General features: G+C 37.0%; 2 protein-coding genes across 4 annotated transcripts; both read left to right on the forward strand.

Annotated features, from left to right (window-relative positions):
• Nucleotides 1-1,813: 1,813 nt before the first annotated feature.
• ovol1a (ovo-like zinc finger 1a) lies at nt 1,814-10,510 on the forward strand. Its single transcript, XM_067400571.1, has 4 exons — nt 1,814-2,380; nt 6,100-6,338; nt 6,577-6,868; nt 9,426-10,510. Exons 1-4 carry the CDS (start codon nt 2,281-2,283, stop codon nt 9,761-9,763), a joined length of 969 nt encoding a protein of 322 aa, XP_067256672.1. The 5' UTR covers nt 1,814-2,280; the 3' UTR covers nt 9,764-10,510.
• A 648-nt stretch (nt 10,511-11,158) lies between these two features.
• mus81 (MUS81 structure-specific endonuclease subunit) lies at nt 11,159-22,645 on the forward strand. Of its 3 annotated transcripts, none has more exons than XM_067400549.1 (17): nt 11,159-11,240; nt 11,462-11,626; nt 11,731-11,860; nt 11,974-12,086; nt 12,153-12,269; nt 15,090-15,170; nt 15,932-16,020; nt 16,118-16,300; nt 18,496-18,681; nt 18,833-18,960; nt 19,466-19,578; nt 20,570-20,689; nt 20,772-20,867; nt 20,979-21,107; nt 21,671-21,774; nt 22,066-22,149; nt 22,477-22,645. In XM_067400549.1, the coding sequence occupies exons 2-17, from the start codon at nt 11,474-11,476 to the stop codon at nt 22,541-22,543; spliced, it is 1,893 nt and encodes a 630-aa protein (XP_067256650.1). In that variant the 5' UTR covers nt 11,159-11,240; nt 11,462-11,473; the 3' UTR covers nt 22,544-22,645. The 3 variants fall into 3 exon arrangements, with proteins under 3 accessions (XP_067256650.1, XP_067256651.1, XP_067256652.1); XM_067400550.1 differs by having other exon boundaries at nt 11,974-12,075; nt 12,169-12,269; XM_067400551.1 differs by lacking the exons at nt 11,159-11,240; nt 11,462-11,626 and having other exon boundaries at nt 11,734-11,860; nt 11,974-12,075.
• Nucleotides 22,646-22,686: the final 41 nt, after the last annotated feature.

Consider the following 22,686-nt stretch of genomic DNA (forward strand, 5'->3'; position numbering starts at 1 on the left):
CACCTCAGCCTGTTTTCCATTTTTAAATTGTGCTGTTCTCCGATTATCTTGGTCTTTTACAGTTAACATACAGTACAGTTCAAAAGTTTGGAACCACTAAGATTTGTAACGTTTTTAAAAGAAGTTTCGTCTGCTCACCAAGGCTACATTTATTTAATTAAAAATACAGTAAAAACAGTAATATTGTGAAATATTATTACAATTTAAAATAACTGTTTTCTATTTGAATATATTTCACAAAGTAATTTATTCCTGTGATGCAAAGCTGAATTTTCAGCATCATTACTCCAGTCTTCAGTGTCACATGATCCTTCAGAAATCATTCTAATATGCTGATCTGCTGCTCAAGAAACATTTAATGTGTACAATTGTACAAAATAGAACAGTGTTTATCTGAAATATAATCTTTTGTAACATTATAAATGTCTTTACTGCCACTTTTGATTGATTTAATGCATCCTTGCTGAATAAAAGTATTAATTTCTTTAATTTCTTTTCAAAAAAATAAAAAAATTCTTACTGACCCCAAACTTTTGAAGGGTAGTGTATAATGCTACAGAAGCTTTGTATTTCAGATAAATGCTGTTCTTTTGAACTTTCTATTCATCAAGGAATCCTGAAAAAAATTACACAACTGTTTTCAACATTGAAAATAATCATAAATGTTTATTGAGCAGCAGATCAGCATATTAGAATGATTTCTGAAGGATCATGTGACACTGAAGACTGGAGTAACGATGCTGTAAATTCAGCTTTGCATCACAGGAATAAATTACTTTGTCAAATATATTTAAATAGTACACAGTTATTTTAAATTGTAATAATATTTCACAATATTACTGTTTTTACTGTATTTTTAATTAAATAAATGTAGCCTTGGTGAGCAGACTAAACTTCTTTTAAAAACATTAAAATTCTTAGTGGTTCCAAACTTTTGGACTGTACTGTACATAAACAGGATCTGTGGAGATTCATGGTTTGTGAGCACTCTGTAAGCTGAAGCCTTTGTAAAATAAGAGCACAACTATTTCAAAATATATACAGAATGTGTGCTGCTAATGTAGCTAATATCTATTTCAGCAGTGAAACTGCAAAAAAGCAGATATCTTTGTCTTTAGAAATTTGCATGCCAACCCAACACAAAACTGGGAACTGAGTATTTTCCTAATTGTTCAATTAGCATCATGACGAACTGCTGCTGTTTTGTGTTCACTTGAGGTGTTTGTGTTATTTTAACTGTCATCAATTGCCTCATAAATAAAGTGTGAAAGTGTGTAGGGGGAAGATTAGGCCTCAGGAGTTTCATGGTCATTTTTTTTACCGTCAGGGGCTAAAAACAAAGAGAGCAATGTGCATTTGGCAGTTGACTAGCCACTAGAGAAAACTATCATCATCATCATCATCATCACAATGCTTAGTCTAATGAGCATTAAGCAATATGAGTTAGTACACTAAAGAAAACAATATATATCTTTAGTCGTTTGAGCTGTTTCGGCCATATTTGAATGTCTCCTATGCTTTAGAGAAAAACCCAAGGAAAATAGTTTTCTACATTTGTTTACATGACGTAATGGTCTATTTTAAATGTATACAGTCGGTGTAATATTTCTTTTAGTTCGTTTTTGTAGCATATTGCCTCGACTTTTACCTCTTCATTCACGTCGGTGCCACCTTGAAGCGGAATTGTTCACATAAGGGGGAGAGAAAGAGAGAGAGAGAGAGAAACCGGTTGGACAGGTAAAACGTAGAGGCCGGACTGGGTCGGGTTTGTTGTCACCGTTATATTCAGACGCATGCGCATTGTTACCTGTTTCCTCATGAAATGTGTACCTGCGCTCTAATGAGCCACTGAAATTCGTTTTGTACTCCGTCGGTTGAGCAGTTTGGACTATTTATCTGCCACAAACATCACCTCCCACCTTGACAAAGACACCTAGCTTTGTCTTAGCCTACTGGACTGAGTACATTTCCGAAGAAGACTTCGTCAACTCAGAGTAGCGGAAGACGGCGGAAGGTGTAAGCAGAAGCGGGTAAATATAGTGGGAAACTCCACGGAAACCTGGACAGGTACACAAAGTTTGGAGTCAGGAGGTGTGCGTATAGAGTGAAGAACTCGGCTTTGCTTTTCCAAATTGAGGATAAGGCAATTGAAGGCACCATCCAAGAAGGACTTTACACTTAAATTGTATTGTGGAGCAGTTTTCAAAAAAAAAGTAGGTCGCTGTTAAAAGCCTGCGTTTAATTTTGAGAGATAGCGGGGAAGGACCTCTGGAATAGACCATGCCACGAGCTTTCCTGGTGAAGAAAACGGGAAATTCACCCGGCAAGAGAAACTGGAGCAATCTACCGGATCATGAACGCGGTGATATTTATATTCCAGGTGAGAAGATACAAAAGTAAACTCTTTTTCAGACCACAATCTGGATAACGGTACGGATGCATCGAAAGGCACAACAGTTCATTACAGGGGGGGTCCGGTTGTGTAAGGAACAGCCTTGGGTATAGCCTACTTATAAAATAGCTTATTTTTTATATTAGCCTATATGTTTTATCATTATTTTTAAAAAACAATTTGATGTGTGTTTTAGCCTATACTAAATTAAAAGGTAGCCAAATACACAACTTACCTAAATTATTTGTGAGTGATTGAACAACTAAACTTGATCTCGTTTGTGTGTTAAGAGGGCCGTTACTGCACCTTTAGTTGACCTTCAGACCCAACTTTCTTCCTTATAACTTGAAACTCATTGCAACACAGAAAGGTGTCAGTTTGGCCTACACAAAACGTTAGTCGTCTGAAATTAAAGCACTATAAAAAAAAGCGAAACGTTTCCCATGAAAGCTGGTATCTAGATTTGACTAATCACTGTAATTAGTTTTATATATACATTGGGTGATATTTAACTTATACATTAAAGTTAACTGCCTCATTTGACTGTTTTTGGAAGTAAATAGTTTGTGTTATTCTGCGGGTCACCTAACGGAATATAGGCTAAAACCGTTCATTATGAGCCCCTTTCTTCAGTCTCTACACGGATACCCTAATCATATTACAGGCGTAACGACACAGGCCTATTCTGAGATAGTAGTGAAGTATATATATATATATATATATATATATATTTTTTTTTTTTTTTTAATATTTATGGTTAACAGTTAAAGGCGAAACGTGTGTCAAAATGTGACATTTTAAAAGAATGCGTTAATTAGTTTTTCATCATGGTGTTTTTTTTTTTTTTTTTGCAAAAGTTTAATCCATTTGCATAATCGCTGATTCATAAACTGAACCAACTTGAAACAGACATTTATAGCATTGATTCGTGCAGGTATGTGTCAGGAGGTTGTTGTACCTGTTCCATTCGTTGCCATGACGATTACTGAGTTTACTTACGTCGGTATTAATCGTTATGATATTGCAGCAATCATGACATGCGAAAAAAAATCTTTCTTTCTTTCTTTCTTTCTTTCTTTCTTTCTTTCTTTCTTTCTTTCTTTCTTTCTTTCTTTCCAATCAATGCAGCATCCGTTTTAACGCATCGTGGTCCTTTAGTGTGTCGGCCGTGATCTGGTTTTGGGTTAATGTTTACAACGGTGAAGGAAATAACGGGCTTCGCCGCGCTGGCTCCCTTTCCCGCTACACCCTTAGCAAACACACATACACACACAGCGAGTGTACCTTTCACCTCACTTTTCGATATCTGCTGAACAACCCCGCAGCGCAGGCATTGTTATATATTTATCGGCGTCGCCTACCCATTTTATGACTCTTGTTTTAACCCATTCGTTAACTTTAGTTTCTTTGTTTTTAGGCTAATTGTTTTATTCCGCACTCTATGTGATGTGGATAAGGAAAATTGACATCGTAAGTTAACTGACTGATAAACCAGTTTAGGATTAATGGAAACTTTTCTAACTGAAATAGAACATGTGTTTTTTCCTTATTATAATGAATAAAGCACTTAATTAAAACAGAATATTTCGAATCTACAGAATATACATCGAATCTATTTGTGCGTTCACCGCTCGGTTCTCGTTCATCTCGTTATTGTTTGTGGTGTGACTGATGTCTGTGAAGGGGAGGGGTTGGCAAACACCAGGGCAAAGGCAAAAAGAAACAATCACGGCTCAAATATATATATACACACACACACACACACACACACACACACAGTCAAACCATAGTTTATTCAGACACCTTGAACATTTCATTCATTAATACAGTTTATTCACTTTAATTAAAAAAAATGGTAATAAAATATGACAAGATCTCAGAATTAAACTGTCAGAAAAAATAATCTTAATTATGTCAGAAAACACTTAAGCAAATCATGGTCAGGTCAAAGTGTCTGAATAATTTTTGGTTCCACTGTGTGAAGAATTTTTTGGTATAATATGTCACAGTTTAATTTATTTTGCTATCCTTCACTTCATAAATGAACTATATGTCCTATTTCATGTTTTTTTTTTTTAAATAAAAAAACATTTTAAAAAAATTCACCAAGGCTACATTTATTTGATCCAAAATACAACAAAACAGTAATATTGTGAATTAACTTTAATTTGTAATTTAAAATAACAGTTTTTCATTTTGAATAATAAAATGCAATTTGTTCCTGTGATCAAAGCTGAATTTTCAGCATTACTCCAGTCTAATTACTGCTAATATGCTGATTTGCTGCTTAAGAAACATTTTTATCATTATCAATGTTGAAAACAATTTTTTTTTTTCATGATTCTTTGATGAAAAAGTTTGGGGTCAGTAAGATTTTTGGGAACGAAATACTTTTATTCAGCAAGGATGCATTAAATTGATTAAAAGTGACAGCAAATACAATTATAATGTTACAAAAGCTTTATGTTTATGTTTTGATCCTTCTATTCATCAAAGAATCTTGAAAAATAATTTTATAAAACTGTTTTCAATATTGATAATAATAATAAATGTTTCTTGAGCAGCAAATCATATTAGAATGATTTCTGAAGGATCATGTGACACTGAAGACTGGAGTAATGATGCTGAAAATTCAGCTTTGCATCACAGGAATAAATTACATTTTAAAATGTATTAAAACAGAAAACAGTTATTTTAAATTGCAATAATATTTCACAATATTACCATTACCAAATATTACCAAATAAATGCAGCCTTGATGAGCATAAGCATGAGACTTATTTTAAAAACATTAAAAAAATCAACCCAATCTAAAAATAGCCTAAGTCATATTTACAAATCATACACACATTCTGGTTTCTTCAGCACTGACTTAAGTTTACATTTGGATTTCTTCTTGACCGGAAGCCAAGTTTGCTAACTGTACAAGTCTAAACAGAGACAATATGGTCGTTATGAAATATAGGTTGTTGTATTCTACCGTTAGCCACTGCACCCATTAGATATTTGCATTTTAATTTGCAACTCAGTCAATTGTGCCACACCAGAATCAACCGATTCATTGTCCAGGCTACTAGTATTAGCGTTGGTGATCATCTGAGATCTCCATGCAACCAATGTTTAGTTTTCTCCCTGTGACCTAATAATCTTAGTAAATGTATTTGGTATGATCAGACAACCTCTTAGGAAAGAACATGATAGTTTACCGGCAAACATTTGCAGATTATCCATCTGTATTGTGTTGCATAGAGGTTTGTATAAAGGAAGCTGGAGCCTGTGCCTCTAGCCCAGCTGGTCTGACTGGTAATGCAGTAACAGGAGTGGTTTGACTTCAGCCCAGCACAATACACTCACACACTCATGCACAGCAGCCAACCCACCCACTCACGCTCACACACACCTGGCCCAGAGGCACAACTGTCCCCCATAGCCTGGAGAGCCACATACACACCCAGTTTCTGATTGTCTTGCAATCACATCCTTCATCTTCAGCTATGTTAGATGTAATCCACACTTACAAAGCCAAGATGTAATGCTGGAAAGGTTTGTAAACCTTGTACACCTGCGCTTGTCGTCATTTGTCTTTTGAAATGTCTCGAAACAATACTCAGGCTAATCAGGCAAAGCAAATATTGCGGTGACACGACGAATGTTTTCTGCTCTGACTCAGTACCTCTAAAATTTCTAAAATGTAACGTTTCTTCCAGTCTCCATGTCTCCCGTTGCTCTGCGAGAGGAGACCGAAGCCAGTCCGGCAGAGGTGGCGCTGTGCCTGTCCACTCGCAAGGACCACAGCATCTACACGTACAACCAGATGTACACCAATGACCCTGGTGCGGTGGTTCCTGCTGCTGAGCTCCCATCATGCACTGCTCTAGGCCAGAGTCCAGAGACCGAGCACATCCGAAGCGCACACAACAATACATATGTGCGCACTAAAATAAAGGTGAGGCTTCTGGAAAATGTTTGCTTTAGCTATGTTGATCTAAGATCTAGTTACGGCAGCAGTAAGCAGTCATATTCAGCTGTTGTGCCATTGTGCCACTCTTGGACATAATTGATTTGTCTTTCCCTATTGCTTATGTGTGTGTGGGGGGTGTATCATTTTACTAGTTTGAATGTTTACACTGCCAATAATTTCATCTTTTTATTTCCCTCTTTGTTTGTTTGTTTTTTCGCTGCAGGTCACCACTGGTGAGCTCCCCATAGAGGTCCCACCCATTGTCCCTAGTATAAATACAAGTCCACCTGTTCCTATAGCGACACCTTGCTCCCCTCCTGTCGCTAAGCCGCTTGCAGTGCACTCGGGTGGTAGTACCTATGTTTGCCAGGTGTGTCAAAAAGTTTTCCAGTTCCAGCGCATGCTAAACAGACACCTGAAATGTCACAGCGACCAGAAGAGACACTTGTGCGACTTTTGCGGAAAGGGCTTCAACGATACCTTCGATCTCAAGAGGCATGTCCGCACACACACAGGTAATCAGAGATTCATCTGTTCGCGATGAAACGGAAGTAGCAATAAATCGTTTCGTTTGAATGTGACGTACATTTCAGTATAATGGATTATCAAAAAAGAATAAAATATAGGGTGCAGACTTGATTCTGTTTATTGGGCGTTGCACTCGAAAATGGATGCAAGCTTACAGTTCATTGTAGGAGGGCGGAGTTTAAGCAGACTAAATGATTGGAGAAGTCTGGCATATGTCACCAGAGAGAAGTCTGTCATTTTCACTGGAAGATCTAGTTACAATATCTTGACTGAACAACGTGAAAGAAAGAAGAAGAAAAAATGTAATATATTAGGGCTGGGACGATACATTGATTCCCGATTCCCGATACAAAGAAAATGGAGCAATTCTGATATTTTCCAACGTATCGCAATTCTCTCTAAAATCGATTATGAGCTTAGTTTTTAACAGCAGATGGCACTACATGCTTTAGAAACATCCGTATTCTGCTTGCTTCCAGTTCCTTTGCACACCGGGACGAATATCGCGCGCGATTTTCGCCAACGTTTAACGCCTCGTGACTAAACAACGGGCGCCAATGTGAGTGTACACACCGACGCGAAAAACGCGAGGCGTAAAAGCTTCATTTTTAAAAAAACGCCTCGGGTTCGTTTTTTTGGTTTGACGCGCCGCGTTAAAAACTGGCCGACCAATGAGATTGGCGCTTTTGTTCACGTGCCTGGAGCTGCTGAAGTTACAGTAAAACACGACTTGGTGGCGCTCAAGCACAAAACGGTCTTGCCGAGCACACAAGACGACGAAGAGAAAGTAAGTAGACGAGGAAGACAATAAGACCCCTACAAACTATCCCTGCGTCTCAAAAAGGTCCCTATAGCTTCCTAGGTCGTGTATCAGTATACCATATAAATGAATGTGGCAGAATCCCTGATCAGTGCCCTGACTAGTGAAGTAGAGAGCTGATTGAGACGCACACTATGGATGCTCTGCCACAGTATTATTTCTGTATTTTTTTACTTTTTTTTCCTTTTACATTGAAGAAATATAGTTGAGAATGTCTGTTTCATAAATATGTTTATTTACACTACCGTTCACTTGCACTATATATTTATGTATGTATGTCATTTTATGTATTTTTTTAATCTTCTTTAACTTTATTAATATCATATGTTTATTTGCATTACCGTTAAGCACAAGCGCCACATACTATCAGGGAGTGAATTTGCACTTTCACTCGGCACATCGCCGGTGAAAATCGCTTGGGTGTGAACACAAAAAACGTCTCGATAAACGCGTGCGATATTCGTCCCGGTGTGTACGGGCCTTAAAGTAATCATTCATAAAGTTCGAAAAGGTCAAAGTGAATTTCAAGGGTGTTCACAGTGGGCTGTGTTTACATTAATCTCGTGTCATAAAAGCATTTTGAGCCGAGGTGCAAGTATATTTAGCCACTTGCACGACTCAGCCGAATGCATGATCGCTACCCAGCACTCTTCTTTGTGAGCATTTGACTGTGTGGTTAAAAACTAGCCTAGAGTGTCATCTGCTGTTAAAACTAGGCTCAGAATCGATTCGGGAGAGAAAATATCAGAATTGATCCAGAATCACTGTTTTGCAAATTGAGAATCAATGTATTGTCCCAGCCCTAATATATATAATATGTACTGCATATATTTAGGCAGGTGGAGCTGGGGGAGGTGGAGGGAGGTTTTACCTCTGATTATAGTGTGCTGCAGGACCAACTTACAGTAAACAATGAACCAGACTTTAAATGTTGAGCAAACAATCTCATTGGCTGCAGGATCAGCAAAAGCCAATCAGCTTGTTCTATCGGGAAATTGTGATTGCTTGCAGATTGCATGTAAAGACCTAATCATGTGCCCTATAGAGTTTCATAACTGAACTAGATATATATATATATATATATATATATATACACACACACACTACTGTATGGAATAATTAAGATTTGTTTTAATGTTTTGAATGAAACTCTTGAATGGTAGTGAAATATTAAGCAACAAAATCTGTTTTAAACATAATAATAGTAAATAATAACAATAAATGTTAATAATAATTCAGTGCTTAATCAATATGTTATGATTTCTGATTAAATAAATGCAGCCTTGGTTAGACTTATTTCAAAAACATTAAAAATATGAATTATTCCAAACTTTTTACTGGTAGAGTGTATGTGTGTGTGGTCCTGGTAAACACTACATTGTGGGGACATTTGTTTTTATTCCCCATGCTTATAAATCAATGAATTAAAATACAGGACGTTTTCTGTGAGGATTGTGTTTAGGGTTAGAGCAGGAATAGAATATACATTTCAGTTAGTACAGTATAAAATATATATCGTCAAAGTCTAAGGAAAGTACCATTAAAACATGGAAACCCAACGTGTGTGTGTGTGTGTGTTTGTGTAAATGTATTATACATTAGTGTTATTTCCTTCTCAGTTTGAATACTTTATTTTTGTTAGCAGAACATTTAGCTATGTTAGACCAACATGCAAAAAGCCTTCACCTTTTTAAAACAAGAATATTCTTTGCTTCCTCCTGTAGGTGTTCGTCCATACAAGTGCGATCTCTGTGAGAAGGCCTTCACCCAGCGCTGCTCTCTGGAGTCCCACATGAAGAAGATTCACGGTGTCACGCAGCAGTACGCTTACAAGGAGCGCCGCAGCAAGCTGTACGTCTGTGAAGAGTGTGGCCATACTGCATCTACCCAGGATGCACTGCTGCGCCACCTCCACAATGAGCATCCAAACAGTGTCCTCCTGCGGGCCAAGGGGGCACGAAGACTGTCGCCAACAGTGAGCGCTTCCAGAGATGACAGCTCCCAACCTGGTTCCCCTATGTCTCATCACAGCGATGATACTGTAGGGTCAGGAGGGAGGTAGAGAAAGGGATGTTCCCTGTAAAAATATTGTTTTATATACAAAAGGATGTGATTAATGTGCATTCTGATGATTTATTGTTTCATTCAGAGAACAGACATGAGGGAGGAGGGAAATTCAATTCAGTTTCAGGAAATTCAATTCAGGAAATTCAGTTTTTATGGCAGTACGCTGAGATTCAGTTTACACTGTTGCTGCAGAATCGAGATGGACTTTTTTCCTGTGAAAGCACACAAAAGCAAATGATAAAGTCTACAGCATAAGTATGCACTACTTCACTTTACATAATAATATTATTAATAACATTGATGAGATGAAACACAACTCAGGAGAAATAAGCAGATGAATGTGACATTAAATCGTTCCATTTGTACTGAGTGGGACAATAATTTTATGTAGCAATGTTTCAACACTAAAATAATACTGTTGTGAAATCAGTGGTCTGTGAATGTTTGAAATGAGGGTTTTCGAAAGGGAATTAATTTAGTGTTGCTAATTACTACTGTATGTAATATATGCATAAATTTATCATAAAAAGATTTATATTTATCCTGGTGTAGTTTTTATATTTTCTGGGGTATGTTTGAACATTTTGCTGTAGATTTTATACATTTATTTTCACATCCTGTGTTTTTTGGTGGCATTATTTTTTTGTACTTTTTTTACATTCATAAGCATCATAAATATCATTTTAATTTCTTGTCACTGTTTGTTTAAATACGTAGGCTATGTGTCATTCTGTTTTGTTGATCACATCACACCTCATCAATAAATGTTTTTGTTGATGGTTTAAAAATGACTGTTTCATTTCAGCTGTATTGTTTCAGGAATAGACTATCATAAACTCAACTACTTAGTTAGAACTTAATTATTGATATTTTAAAGTACTTGTTTTATGGATGACTGCATGCATGCCTAATAATATGGAGGGAGATAAGAGCAATAAAGCATTTTGGTATTTGCATGTAAGAGAGAATGAATGAGAGACAGCAGCAGGCGAGAGAAAGATTCAGTGGGTGGATGTTGGTGGATTCCAGATCCTTGTTTGGTCTTGTTCGTGGAATTCAGTGGCTGTTCATTGTGGGCATCATCAAGCATTAATGGCTCAAAGGTGCCTATCCCTGTAGAACCGTTATTTTCAACACCAACAAATTCAGTACCACCCTTTCTAAACTAATATTACACAAGAGTTTCATGTTTAAAACAAACTGATGTTGAAGTGAAACAGGAAATGTACTTTAAGTTGGTTAAATATACTGTAGTAGTTGTATATTTCTGCAGAACATTCACCTAAACATCATTCAAACATATTGTGAAATAATGATAAAATATCATTATGTCACTTTTCTACATTTTGAGCATGACTAAAATGCACCATCAACCCTTTGAGTGGCGCTACTCGTGTATCGTCGGACGGAAATGACGCAGTTACAGTACTTTCGAAAACACAGGCGGGGAAACAGTGTGGCAACTAAACCAGGTAAATGATCACAAAAACCTGTGGTTAGTAATATAATAACAGCTTACATGCATTTTAAGATAATCACTCTTGCATTTAACATTATATTAGGCAAATAACTGAACGTGCAGATGCACATTTAGTTTTTAATATTCATACATACACATTTCAGTTATTGCATTTATTGTTAATGCGGTTACGTCAGTTGCATTACAAACACATGAATCTGTTTAACTTTATAGGATGTAAATTGCATGTTCAATGTAAATATGCCGGCGGATCAGGTGTGTTTGGGCCGAAAGCGCCCGCTGCCATCGTGCCCGAACCCTTTATTCCTGCAGTGGTTAACTGAGTTACGTGACAGCGCCAAAGAGAAAGGCTTGAAAACGCAGTACGTGTACCAGAAGGTGGGCGAATGTTTGATTTAAGTGACTGTAAACACGTACATGATCTCATTAGAATATGCTAGACTGATTAAACTCAGCAACTGCAAACTTCTGCTATTTTACAGGCCATAAACTCTTTGAAAAAATATCCTCTCCCGCTAAAAAACGGAAAAGAGGCGAAGATCCTGCAGAATTTCGGCGACGGGATCTGCAAGATTTTGGACGAGCGACTGCAGAAGCATTATCGGGAAAACGGTGCGGGACTTCATTGTAGACTTAGATATTCCCTGAAATGTTTATAGAGTATCCACAGTCTTTCTTTAATCTTTTGCCGTCTTGTTTACAGTCTTATGTTTGTTTGTTTGTAGGTTCTGATGCTCCAATCCACTTGGCTAATTCTTGCCTTACAAGCAATATGGCTTCCTCTAAACAGATGGAAGAACCTCAGAAGAAACCTTCAGGAAACTTTGGTGAACATATGGTCGGTTTAAGGATGAAATGAGTTGTGCTTACTTGTCTTAGAAAACTAATGACTAATGTCTTGCAGAAACGAACACAAACAGAAGTAAGAAAGGAGAAGGGAACTAAGAAAAAGAGAGAGTATGTGCCGCAGAAGAGGTCTGGAGGTTATGCCGTACTGCTCACTTTGTATAGACACACACAGGTATAGCAAGCGCATCTATTGTCATATTATTTTGCATTATATAATTAACCTGTACATTAGTGCACTGAAATGTGAGTGTATTATATACTGTAACAGTGCCTATGAACTTCTTCAGCAGCTTTGTTTTTATTAGGGGCCAAGCACCAAAGGTGCATAGGCACCTATTGTATCCGTTGGCGTTCCTATTATTATTATTCTGCTTCTTCTGCTCTGGAAGTCTATGGCAGCCCATAGAACCGTATGGTAAAAAGTTGTGAAATTTGGCACACTGTTATGCTGCGTTCACACCGAACGCGTCTGGGGCGTCAAATTTGCGGCAGACGCGTCTAGTCGGACGCTTGAACATTTTGAAGTCAGATGCGCGTAAAATTTTCAAAAGTTCAGACGCGAATTCGCATCATGGGAGGGGTTTTCATCTAGTTCTGCACAGATCCTCTGAATAAACACAAAATCTCCTCGGGTGGAAACCTGTAGCGGCAATTTAACTCTGTTATGCCGGCCGACTTTTGCTAGCTAGAAGGTGGGCTAGTATCAACGGCCAAAAGCATGCAAAAAGTTTTACAACTAACCAGATTGTCCGATTTCTTCGCTTATTCTCTTCCAGGCAAGGTCCTTTTTATTCCTGTCTCGATAAAAATATAATGACACATCATAGAGCTCAGGGTGGCCACACACAGCGACATCTTTGTTCTGGTCTCCACCACTGATCACATCATAAACGCGTTACTACCAAAGCAGAGTCCCTGATTGGTTAACGTACCGCGAATTTACGCCAAAGTTCAACTCGGCGTTTGGGCATCAGACGCTCACTCGCGCCACGCCATTCGTGCGTCAACGGCCGATTCGCGCCACGCTATACGCTTGATTTGTGCCGCAGGATGTCTAGACGCGCGTTTGCATTGACTTAACATGTAAATCAGACGCCCCAGACGCGTTCGGTGTGAATGCAGCATTAGAGGACAGTCTAAGCTATGTCCATAGCAAATTTGGAGTCTCTAACTTAATCCCTCTAGCGCCACCAGCTGTCCAAATTTGCAATTATGTTTATGTTAATAACTTTTGAACCGTAAGGTCTAGAAACAAAATATTCCTTGGACGAATCGATTGCACCATATGACGTCATTTTCCGTCATGAAAATTTTTCCGCCATTTTAAATTTTCCAAAAAACCTACTTTTTCGAACTCCTCCTAGGCCGTTACTCCAATTTTCAACGAAAACTAATTGTACGTAGTGCTTGCGAAAATAGAAGGCTGTATCTCCGGAATGCTTTATCATATTCAAACCAAACTTTGTACATGTCATCACAAGCATGACCTGAGGCATCATGCAGTGTTTTGGCGCAGCGCCACCTACTGGTGCGGAGAAATGAAAAATGGCTATTTTTGCTTATGACTTCTGGGTTTGTCAAAATATCGTTAGATCGTTGGATTCGGGGCATCATATTGAGTCGATTGATATCCAGTTTTCCCATATCGGCCATTTTGTCCGTCAGCCATTTTGAATTTTGTGCTAAAATGCTGTACTTTACGAACGCATTAGTGTATCGTTACGAAGCTCGGTATGGGTCTTTGGCACCATGCCCTGACAATACTCAAAGTTTTGTCGCAGCGCCACCTTGCGGTCAAAAGTTATAACAAAATGTACAAAAATACTAATAACTTTTGAATATTTTAACCGATTGTAATGAAACTGGTCTCAGTTGATTCCTTGGGTCATGCCGAGAACATAGAACAAATTTGCCATAGTCGGCTGAACTTCCTGTCCGCCATATAGTTTTACTTTAAAAACATACTTTTTCGAACTCCTCCTAGACCGTTGCTCCGATTTTCACCAAAATCGAACTGTATCATCTTCAGACCATGCCGACAAAAAGATATGGATTTCAAGTCGATACGTCAAACCGTTTTTGTATACCGGGGCAATGAATTTGAGGCATGATGCAAAACCCAGTTTTGGAGCTGTATCTCTGCAATGCTTTGACATATTGACACCAAACTTTGCAAGTGTCATTGTCACCTCACTCTGACCATACCACATTACTTTGGTCACAGCACCACCTATTGGTCGAAAGTGATGAACCAGTAAATCCTAATTTTTTATCATATTTCAGCTCTTTTGCCTAAAATGATCTTAATAGGTCTTAATTGCTCACTGCTGCTGTTGGTCTGATGCTCCCAGCCATGTTGGCTGGCTTCTTGTGCCGTTTTTGTGCTTGGCCCTGTAATTGCTGCTTGCAGCTGTAATTTTTTTATTTATTTATTTTTTTCCAGTGACCTTCCAGTTACTCATTTCCATTCACAATACAAATTTAGATTTGAAACAAAACCGTATTTAAAAAAGGAACAAGAAAAAGTTACAGGTTCCCAATGAAGCATTGTGAATGACATAATTGAGTTAAAAAGATAGAGAAATATAAAGAGTTTGATTTTAAAGATGTAAAATATATATTGTCTCTATATATCTAACCAACATTTGAAACACACACACATATGTAATTATTTTGAGAGTGTAGGGTTGCTTCATGGGAGTGAGAGGGAACTAAAGAGTTCTTTAGCTGTAATTTGTTTTGATTCTCTGATTTCTTCGGAGTGTATATATAGTTCCTCACCCACTGTTAAACATGATTATTTAAATGGATGCTGATTACTTAAAAGCATTTACAACTGATTAACAACGTCGTAGCCCACAGTAGTTTTGTCTTTTATAACAGTTTACAAGTTGTCGTTAAAAATAACTTCCCCTGTGGAGAAAATTTATGTGATTTTTACTCCCAGACCAGAACCTGACTTCTGCACTCTATTTTGCCCTGTGTTTTCTAGATGCCTGGCAGTAAAGGCTTCATGTTTAGGAATGAACTACAAACTGAGGCACAACCCTTGTGTGATAAGTCCTTCACAGTGGTGAGGCCAACAACACACTTTTACAAAAGACTTTTTGACTATAACCGTAGTTTGTAGCTTAAAGGGATAGTTCACCCAAAAATGAAAATTTGATGTTTATCTGCTTACCCCTAGCGCATCCAAGATGTAGGTGACTTTGTTTCTTCAGTAGAACACAAATGATGATTTTTAACTCCAACCGTTGCCGTCTTTCAGTCAAATAATGCTAGTGAATGGGAACTTGAACAATAAGAGTAGAAAAGAACACAACAGACAAATCCAAATTAAACCCTGCGGCTCGTGACGACACATTGATGTCCTAAAACACGAAACGATCAGTTTTTGCAAGAAACCGAACAGTATTTATATCATTTTTACCTCTAATACACCACTATGTCCAACCGCGTGCAGCACTTGTTTAGTAAGGTCTGATCGCGCTCTGACAATGGCAGTGATGTCTCACGCATATACTTCAATGAGTGCTAGACATCACTTCCGTTGTCAGAGCGCGATCAGACCTTACTAAACAAGTGCTGCACGCGGTTGGACATAGTGGTGTATTAGAGGTAAAAATTGTTCAACTCTTATTGTTCAAGTTCCCATCCACTTGCATTATTTGACTGACAGACGGCAGCGGTTGGAGTTAAAAATCATCATTTGTGTTCTACTGAAGAAACAAAGTCACCTACATCTTGGATGCCCTAGGGGTAAGCAGATAAAGGGATAGTTCACCCAAAAATGAAAATATGATGTTTAAGTATGTCTTTTTCTCCTACATATAGCCTGATCTTGGTAGCAAGTACACTGCGTGGTCCTCTGTGAGCACACTTATTCAGAAAGACCTTTTGGTAAAGACGCACAATCCTGCCAGGTGAGATGTAAAGCAGTTCTTCAATCACATCCCAGGATTTCTGCTTTAACTTGAATTTGGTTGACCTCCATCGCTCTCTTTTCCTGTTTTATTCCAGGTATTCATTGACTGACCAGGGTTTGGCTCTAGCCGAGAAGCTCAATTCAGAAGAGACAGGGATGACTAAAGAACATGTGGAGCAAAAGAGTGAAGAAGAAAACTCTCAAGATGGACCAGATGTTGTAGACCTGACTTTGGAGGAGGAGGGAGAGGAGGAGGAACAGGAAGAGAAGGAGAGCTGGTGGGTACAATCAGGTTGGCTTTTGTGTAAGTGCAAGGATGTGTTTAGCCCTATTCGGACATGATTAGTTTTACATGGGGAGGTGGGGGTAAAGTAATTATTACCAGAGCTTCTCAGAGATTTTAGTCCCGTCCGAATGTGCCATCTCAGTAATCATTACGGACGATGTCAGTAAAGATTAAGGTGACTTTTACATTCTGTTAAAAGGTCCGGAAAAATTACCTCAGGTAATACTAATCCTGTTCGAATAGGCCGCTGTAAATATATACGGTAAAATTCTGTGATTTCCTGTTTAAAAGTAGTTTTCAGCACATGTAAGCACTTGAAGAAACATTCAGTTGTATTGTAGGCGGTGGTGGGACAAGTCTGTGGCAAACCTCAAGTATTTTCCACATAGCATTCAAAGCAAAAAGAAGATCGAAAGCACTTGTCAGAGGCACAAAACTAATTTTATCTTTGGCTAAGTGCCTATTAGCAGTGTTGGGTAAGTTACTCAAAGAAAGTAATCCACTACAAATTACTATATTAAAATTGTAATTACTTTACATTCAAGTTATTTTGAAAACCTACAAAAATACACCACAAACTGAAACTCATAGTTCTTTCCGTAATTTAATAATGACTGAAAAATATTACAGAAGTATGAAAACAGCAACTTGACTTAAAAATATTTGTTAATCATCTGTAGGTAGTTTATTCATTCTAATGTAATCATAACGGTCGCCTGAGGGCGCTCAACGACCACGTCATCTGTGAGCATGAGATTCTAACAAACTAAAAATAACTTTATTAAAACGAATTAATATATGAAATATTGTACACTTGTTAATGTGTTTATTAAACTACAAAGCTGGCACGTATGGTATTTACAAAATAAAGTCATTACGAATGTTATTAATATTATTTTATAAAGTAACATGTAGGATAAAAGTAGTTTTATTACGTGTTGAGCCCTTTTTTTGTATGTAACTGCATTAAAGATAGAAAAAATTGCTGAAAACATTTATAATAACATTTGAAAACAGTATTGTTCAGAAGTTACTTTCCCTCCCGATCCTGAACAAAAATCCAATCTAGCTTGTTTAGGCAAGGTTGGACCGCTCTCGTCTTTGGTGCGGGTATCCTTCTCCACGCGTTCTCTGGTGATTCATAATGATGCATCCGCACCAAACGTGATTTCTTTTAGAAGTGCACTTTACCTAATATTTTTTTCTTGTAACGCAATTAACGTAATTTTATTGACATCAGTAACTGTAATCAAATGACATAAATTTAAAATGTAATGCGTTACATTACTGCGTTATCAGGAAAAGTAATTAGACTACAGTAATGCGTTACTTTGTAACGCGTTATAACCAACTCTGCCTATTACCATCATAATCCAATCAGAATTTATTTAATAAATCGTTTGGCTGGTCCTAACGGTTATATATAGTTTATATATTTAGATTGTATGTGTTTGCACACATATCAGGAAGCAATGTATGATGACAGGGAGGTGACGGTGGTGCTTCTCACTTCTGCTAGTTTTACTGAGATGTCTGGCCATTAATATTACAGGCATCCTGAGGTAAAATTACTTTACTCCACCTCCCCATGCAAAACTAATCCCGTCCGTATAGGGCTTTAGTTTCTATTTTATGTTACTTTTTAGATCATATCAGGCTATTTTGCATAGCAAAAGTCAGCAATATTCAAAATTAACAATTGTTTTTTTTATGGAATATTGTAGTATTTAGTATAAATGATTTGTACTTGTACATCATTATTTTTAAAAATTGTGCCCTGATAATCTTTAATCAAAATAACTTCCCTTCCCTGTTGTACAACATGCTTCTCTTTTCTGATGATTTATTATTTGGACAACTTGTCACTCAAATCATGAGATCGACCAATAGCAAACCACAACCATCAAACCATTCAATCAATTCCCGATGGACAAAATCAAGTCCCACCCTACATTTTTACTTGTTCAGGAAGCTGTTTCACTTGGATATACATCACAATAGGGAAGAAAAGACTATCTTAACTTCTGTTTCATGCTGACTTTAAGATTCTGTGAATTTAGTTTCCAGTTTTAGTTTTCTGTCTTTATATTTATTTACAGTAAAATGTCTGAAATGCATGTTGGAAGATGGGAATGCCCATCCATAGTAATATTGTTTTCAACTGTATTAACCTTCCTTCACTCATAGGTCCAGCAAGTCTTCAGAAAGGCCTACTAGTGCTCTTTCTGTAAACCAACCAGGAGGAGTTGTCTCCCGGTCAGATGCCATAGGAAAATCCCAAAACTTAGAGACGGGGAAAGCAGCAATGGGTTGGAACCTTCCACCTGGCTCTTATGACATTGTGTTGTGCGTCGACTTCATCGAGACAACAGGGTAAGAAAAAAAAGATTGTGTGTGGGACAACTTCACTTTTTTGTAATTATAACAATATAATTTAATTTCAAGTTTGTTTAATGCATTGTTTTAGAAAACAGGAAATGGCTAGTAGAATTATATTAGTAGAGTTACATTGTGAACTCAACAGGGGAAGCAGTGGTCGCAAACAAGAATTGGCCAAGGAACTGCAAAGGAATGGTGTGACCTTTGACATCAGGAAACTGAATGTAGGGGACTTCCTTTGGGTGGCACGTGAGAAAGTGACACCTGTTCCTGGTAGGTCAACTTTGCAGTGCTTTACTGAGATGCAGGACTAGTTAAGAACCAGCAGATGGTAGTGTTGCGCTTCTCAGAACAAAATGCACATGAAAACTGAAGTCATTTGTATACAGTGGTTCTCATCTTTGGGACTTCAACGCCCTCCTTTATCCAAGAAGATATTTAAAGATATTCTCCTATCTAAGCTAATATGTACTTCTAGTATTTATGCTGAAATTAAAACAAATAAACTAAAATATATTTCAGTTTAATTTTGTACAATTATATTTTTTTTATCTGTTTTTGTTTTTTTAGCATTTTTATATAGATTGTCAATATACTAGTACATTTATATAATTTTAAGACTTACTGAGGCCCTCCTGGATGTTTGCTGATGCCCCCTAGTGGGGCTTGGCCCCCTGGTTGTGAACAACTGCTTTAATAGTTTAATCCATAAAGGTTTTTGAAATAACAATAATAATACTTGATTACATATATAAAAACCATTTGTGTCTTCCTCCAGGGCAGCTGCGTCCACCAGTGGGAAAAGAGCTAGTGCTTGATTACATCATTGAGAGGAAGAGGATGGATGATCTGTGTGGAAGCATCATAGATGGACGCTTTAGAGAGCAGAAGGTTTGAACCATGACCACAAAAATAAAAAGTTATGAAAAAGAACGTTGAATTACGTTCTCCCTTTGTAAGTTATTTTAAACAAAGTGAACAGTGAAGCAAGCAATGGAAGTTCAGCCCTTCATATTTATCTGCTTTTCAGATACAGTGAAAAGCTGCATGATTGTAGATAAATTGAGAATCGTGTTTTTTTTGTTGTTGTTTATAATAGAGATAGCTATTCTCGCATGTTTCAGAATAGACAACTAAACAAAATTGGATTTAATTATATATATATATATTTTAAAAAGATGCTTGAGTGAATAATTCAATGACTTACTCAGATTTCACTTGTTTCATTGAAAGAATGATTCAATGTCAAATACATTAAAGGGTTAGTCCACCCAAAAATGAAAATACTGTCATTAATTACGCCCCCTCGTGTCATTCCAAACCTGTAAGACTTTCGTTCATCTTCGGAATGCAAATGAAGATCTTTTTGTTGAAATCTGAGAGCTTTCTGTCCCTCCACTAACAACTACTGAAACTTTGATGCTTCAAAAAGTTCATAAAGGGATTGTAAAACTAACCCATTTGATTTGAGCAGTTTAGTCCAAATTTTCTGAAGAAACTTTTTTGTATGATGAACAGATTAAATTTAGGCTTATATTCACATGTAAAAATTGTATCAATTCACACATAAGTTGTGGTAAATGGAAGCTCAAGCTTGTTTGCTTGACGTGTGCAAGAACCAATAAAGTTCATTCTCTTGTTATGCAGCATGTTTGTTTTTATGTTCACTGATTAATGTTTATATGTGAGTAAAAGCCTAAATTAAACCTGTTCATCATAAAAAGCAATTGAGTCTCTTCAGAAAATTTGGAATAAACCACTCAATCTCAGATCTGAATGTTCGCTGTCATCATACTCATGCAGCTCTAGTGAACAGACTTGTGACTTTCCTGATATATATTCCATTATTTTCCTGTTTCTTCTGTTGCCTTGTCATTTTTAGTTTCGACTGAAGAGGTGTGGTCTGCATAAGCCCATTTATCTAGTCGAGGAGTGTGGATCAGCGGCAGCTCATCTCAGTTTACCTGAGAGCACATTACAACAGGCTATAGTCAATACACAGGTTTACAACAGCCCATAAAGACAGGCATGCAATAGATGATGATGAAGATGATGATGATGTGATTGTACGTGTACAATTGCAGGTGGTTGATGGCTTCTTTGTGAAGCGTGTACAGGATGTGAAAGAGTCTGCTGCTTACCTCACCATCATGACCAGATACCTCCAGAAACTCTACCAGGTTTGTTTTAAAGCTCAATCAGTGCAGCATGTGTAAATCACTTCTTTAAATATTTCCTAATATATGTCAAGAGGTTTTATGTGCTTTATTTCCATTTTTTTAAATCCTCAGAATTGCACGTTATTCTGTCGCTCCCGAGAACTGGAGGGTGATGGAAAAGAAGAGAGAGTGCAAACAGCAAACCTCTCCTGTTCTCTCATGACCTTCACAGAATTTAACTATGGGGCTGTTAAAAATAAGGTAATGTGAAAACAAATCAGTGGGCTTCTGAAAGTAGGGTTGCACTGATATTGAAGTTATGTCTGATGTGATTTTCTGACATGAAAACAATTATCTGGTCTATTATTTAATGGACTTAAACTAATATGACCTAAGAATGAACGGTTGTATTTTTAAAAACTAGCATTAGCAATGTTTCTATCCACCTATTTTAATGCCCATTTTGTGCTTAAAAAAACAATGCACTCAGTTGTCAGTTGTCAAATTTTTTTTTTTTTTATCTGATAGAAAGATCGACTACAATGGAAATACATTTACCAAATTAGACCCTCGATGTGCAACAAAAACTCACGTGACTTTCACGTAAATTTTGCACATAAGTTAAATTTGCAACTTTAGATGGAAACATAGCTATTAACAAAAATGAATACAGTAACAAATGTATTACTCACTGTTAGTTACTGTTAGTTAATACATTAACTATTATTAACAAACGGGACCTTATTGTAAAGTGTTTTTTCTTCATAAATCTAATAATTTCTAATCTAGATCTCTCTTTCTCTCTCTCTCTCATACAAACACAGTGCCAGACAGTGCGGGAAGTATTTGCTCGACAGCTTATGCAGATCAGTGGAGTCTCTGGTGATAAAGCAGCCGCTGTTCTTGAACACTACAGCACAGTCAGCAGGTGTGACTCACTCTTTACTATTGCAGAATCACATTAAAACTAATTTACATTCCACTATCACAGACACTCGCTCATTAAATTATGGTGTATTGCGCCGCTATCACAGACACACACTTTTCAAATCACTCATTGGCCTTCAACTATCAATGCCTTTTTTATGCATTCCTTAACAATTGCTTGGTATGGCTGACATAAGATCATGTCGTTTTACTTGTTAATCATTTGGAAAATGCTGTTGCTCCTTCTCTTGGCTTTGCTTGTTTAATTTTTTCCCAATATTTTTTTCTCTAGTTTATTGCAAGCGTATGATCAATGCTCCAATGAAACGGAAAAAGAGAAGCTTCTTTCATCCATTAAATATGGAAAACTGAAAAGGTTTGTATGATTGCAGCACAACTATTTTTAACATTGATAATAATCAGAAATGTTTCTTGAGCAGCAAATCAGCATATTAGAATGATTTCTGGAGGATCATGTGACACTGAAGACTGGAGTAATGATGCTGAAAATTCAACTTTGCATCACAGGAATTTTAAGGAAATTTTTTAAAATATATTTAACTAGAAAACATTTTTTTTTTACATTGTAATATTTCACAATATTACAGTTTTTACTATATTTTGATGAAATAAGTGCAGCAGAAGACACTATTATTATTATGATGATGATATTTTTTTTTTTCCTTTTTTATTATTATTGCAGGAATCTTGGACCAGCTTTGAGTCGCACTATATATCAGCTTTACTGTACGCATGGACCTCTGTCATAGGCTTTACCTTGTGCACTTCAGTTTAATCATTGTATTGTAATTTTTCTGTACATTTGTTGACTCAAATAATGTCTAAAGTAATAAAGGCATAAATTAGTTTTTCAAACATCTCAGGAGTATTGCATTTTATTGTTGCTGTTCAA

This window comes from Chanodichthys erythropterus, chromosome 11, assembly GCF_024489055.1.
Source record: "Chanodichthys erythropterus isolate Z2021 chromosome 11, ASM2448905v1, whole genome shotgun sequence".
NCBI lineage: Eukaryota > Metazoa > Chordata > Actinopteri > Cypriniformes > Xenocyprididae > Chanodichthys > Chanodichthys erythropterus.

What these genes read in the sequence shown, in the direction of transcription:
- ovol1a (XM_067400571.1), top strand. Translation starts at nt 2,281, where the DNA reads ATGCCACGAGCTTTCCTGGTGAAGAAAACGGGAAATTCACCCGGCAAG. An exon ending in ATGTGCGCACTAAAATAAAG is followed by an intron (nt 6,339 to 6,576) that starts GTGAGGCTTCTG and finishes TTTTCGCTGCAG; the next exon opens with GTCACCACTGGTGAGCTCCC. An exon ending in GCATGTCCGCACACACACAG is followed by an intron (nt 6,869 to 9,425) that starts GTAATCAGAGAT and finishes TTCCTCCTGTAG; the next exon opens with GTGTTCGTCCATACAAGTGC.
- mus81 (XM_067400549.1), top strand. Translation starts at nt 11,474, where the DNA reads ATGTTCAATGTAAATATGCCGGCGGATCAGGTGTGTTTGGGCCGAAAG. An exon ending in ATGGGGCTGTTAAAAATAAG is followed by an intron (nt 21,108 to 21,670) that starts GTAATGTGAAAA and finishes ATACAAACACAG; the next exon opens with TGCCAGACAGTGCGGGAAGT. An exon ending in AAATATGGAAAACTGAAAAG is followed by an intron (nt 22,150 to 22,476) that starts GTTTGTATGATT and finishes TTATTATTGCAG; the next exon opens with GAATCTTGGACCAGCTTTGA.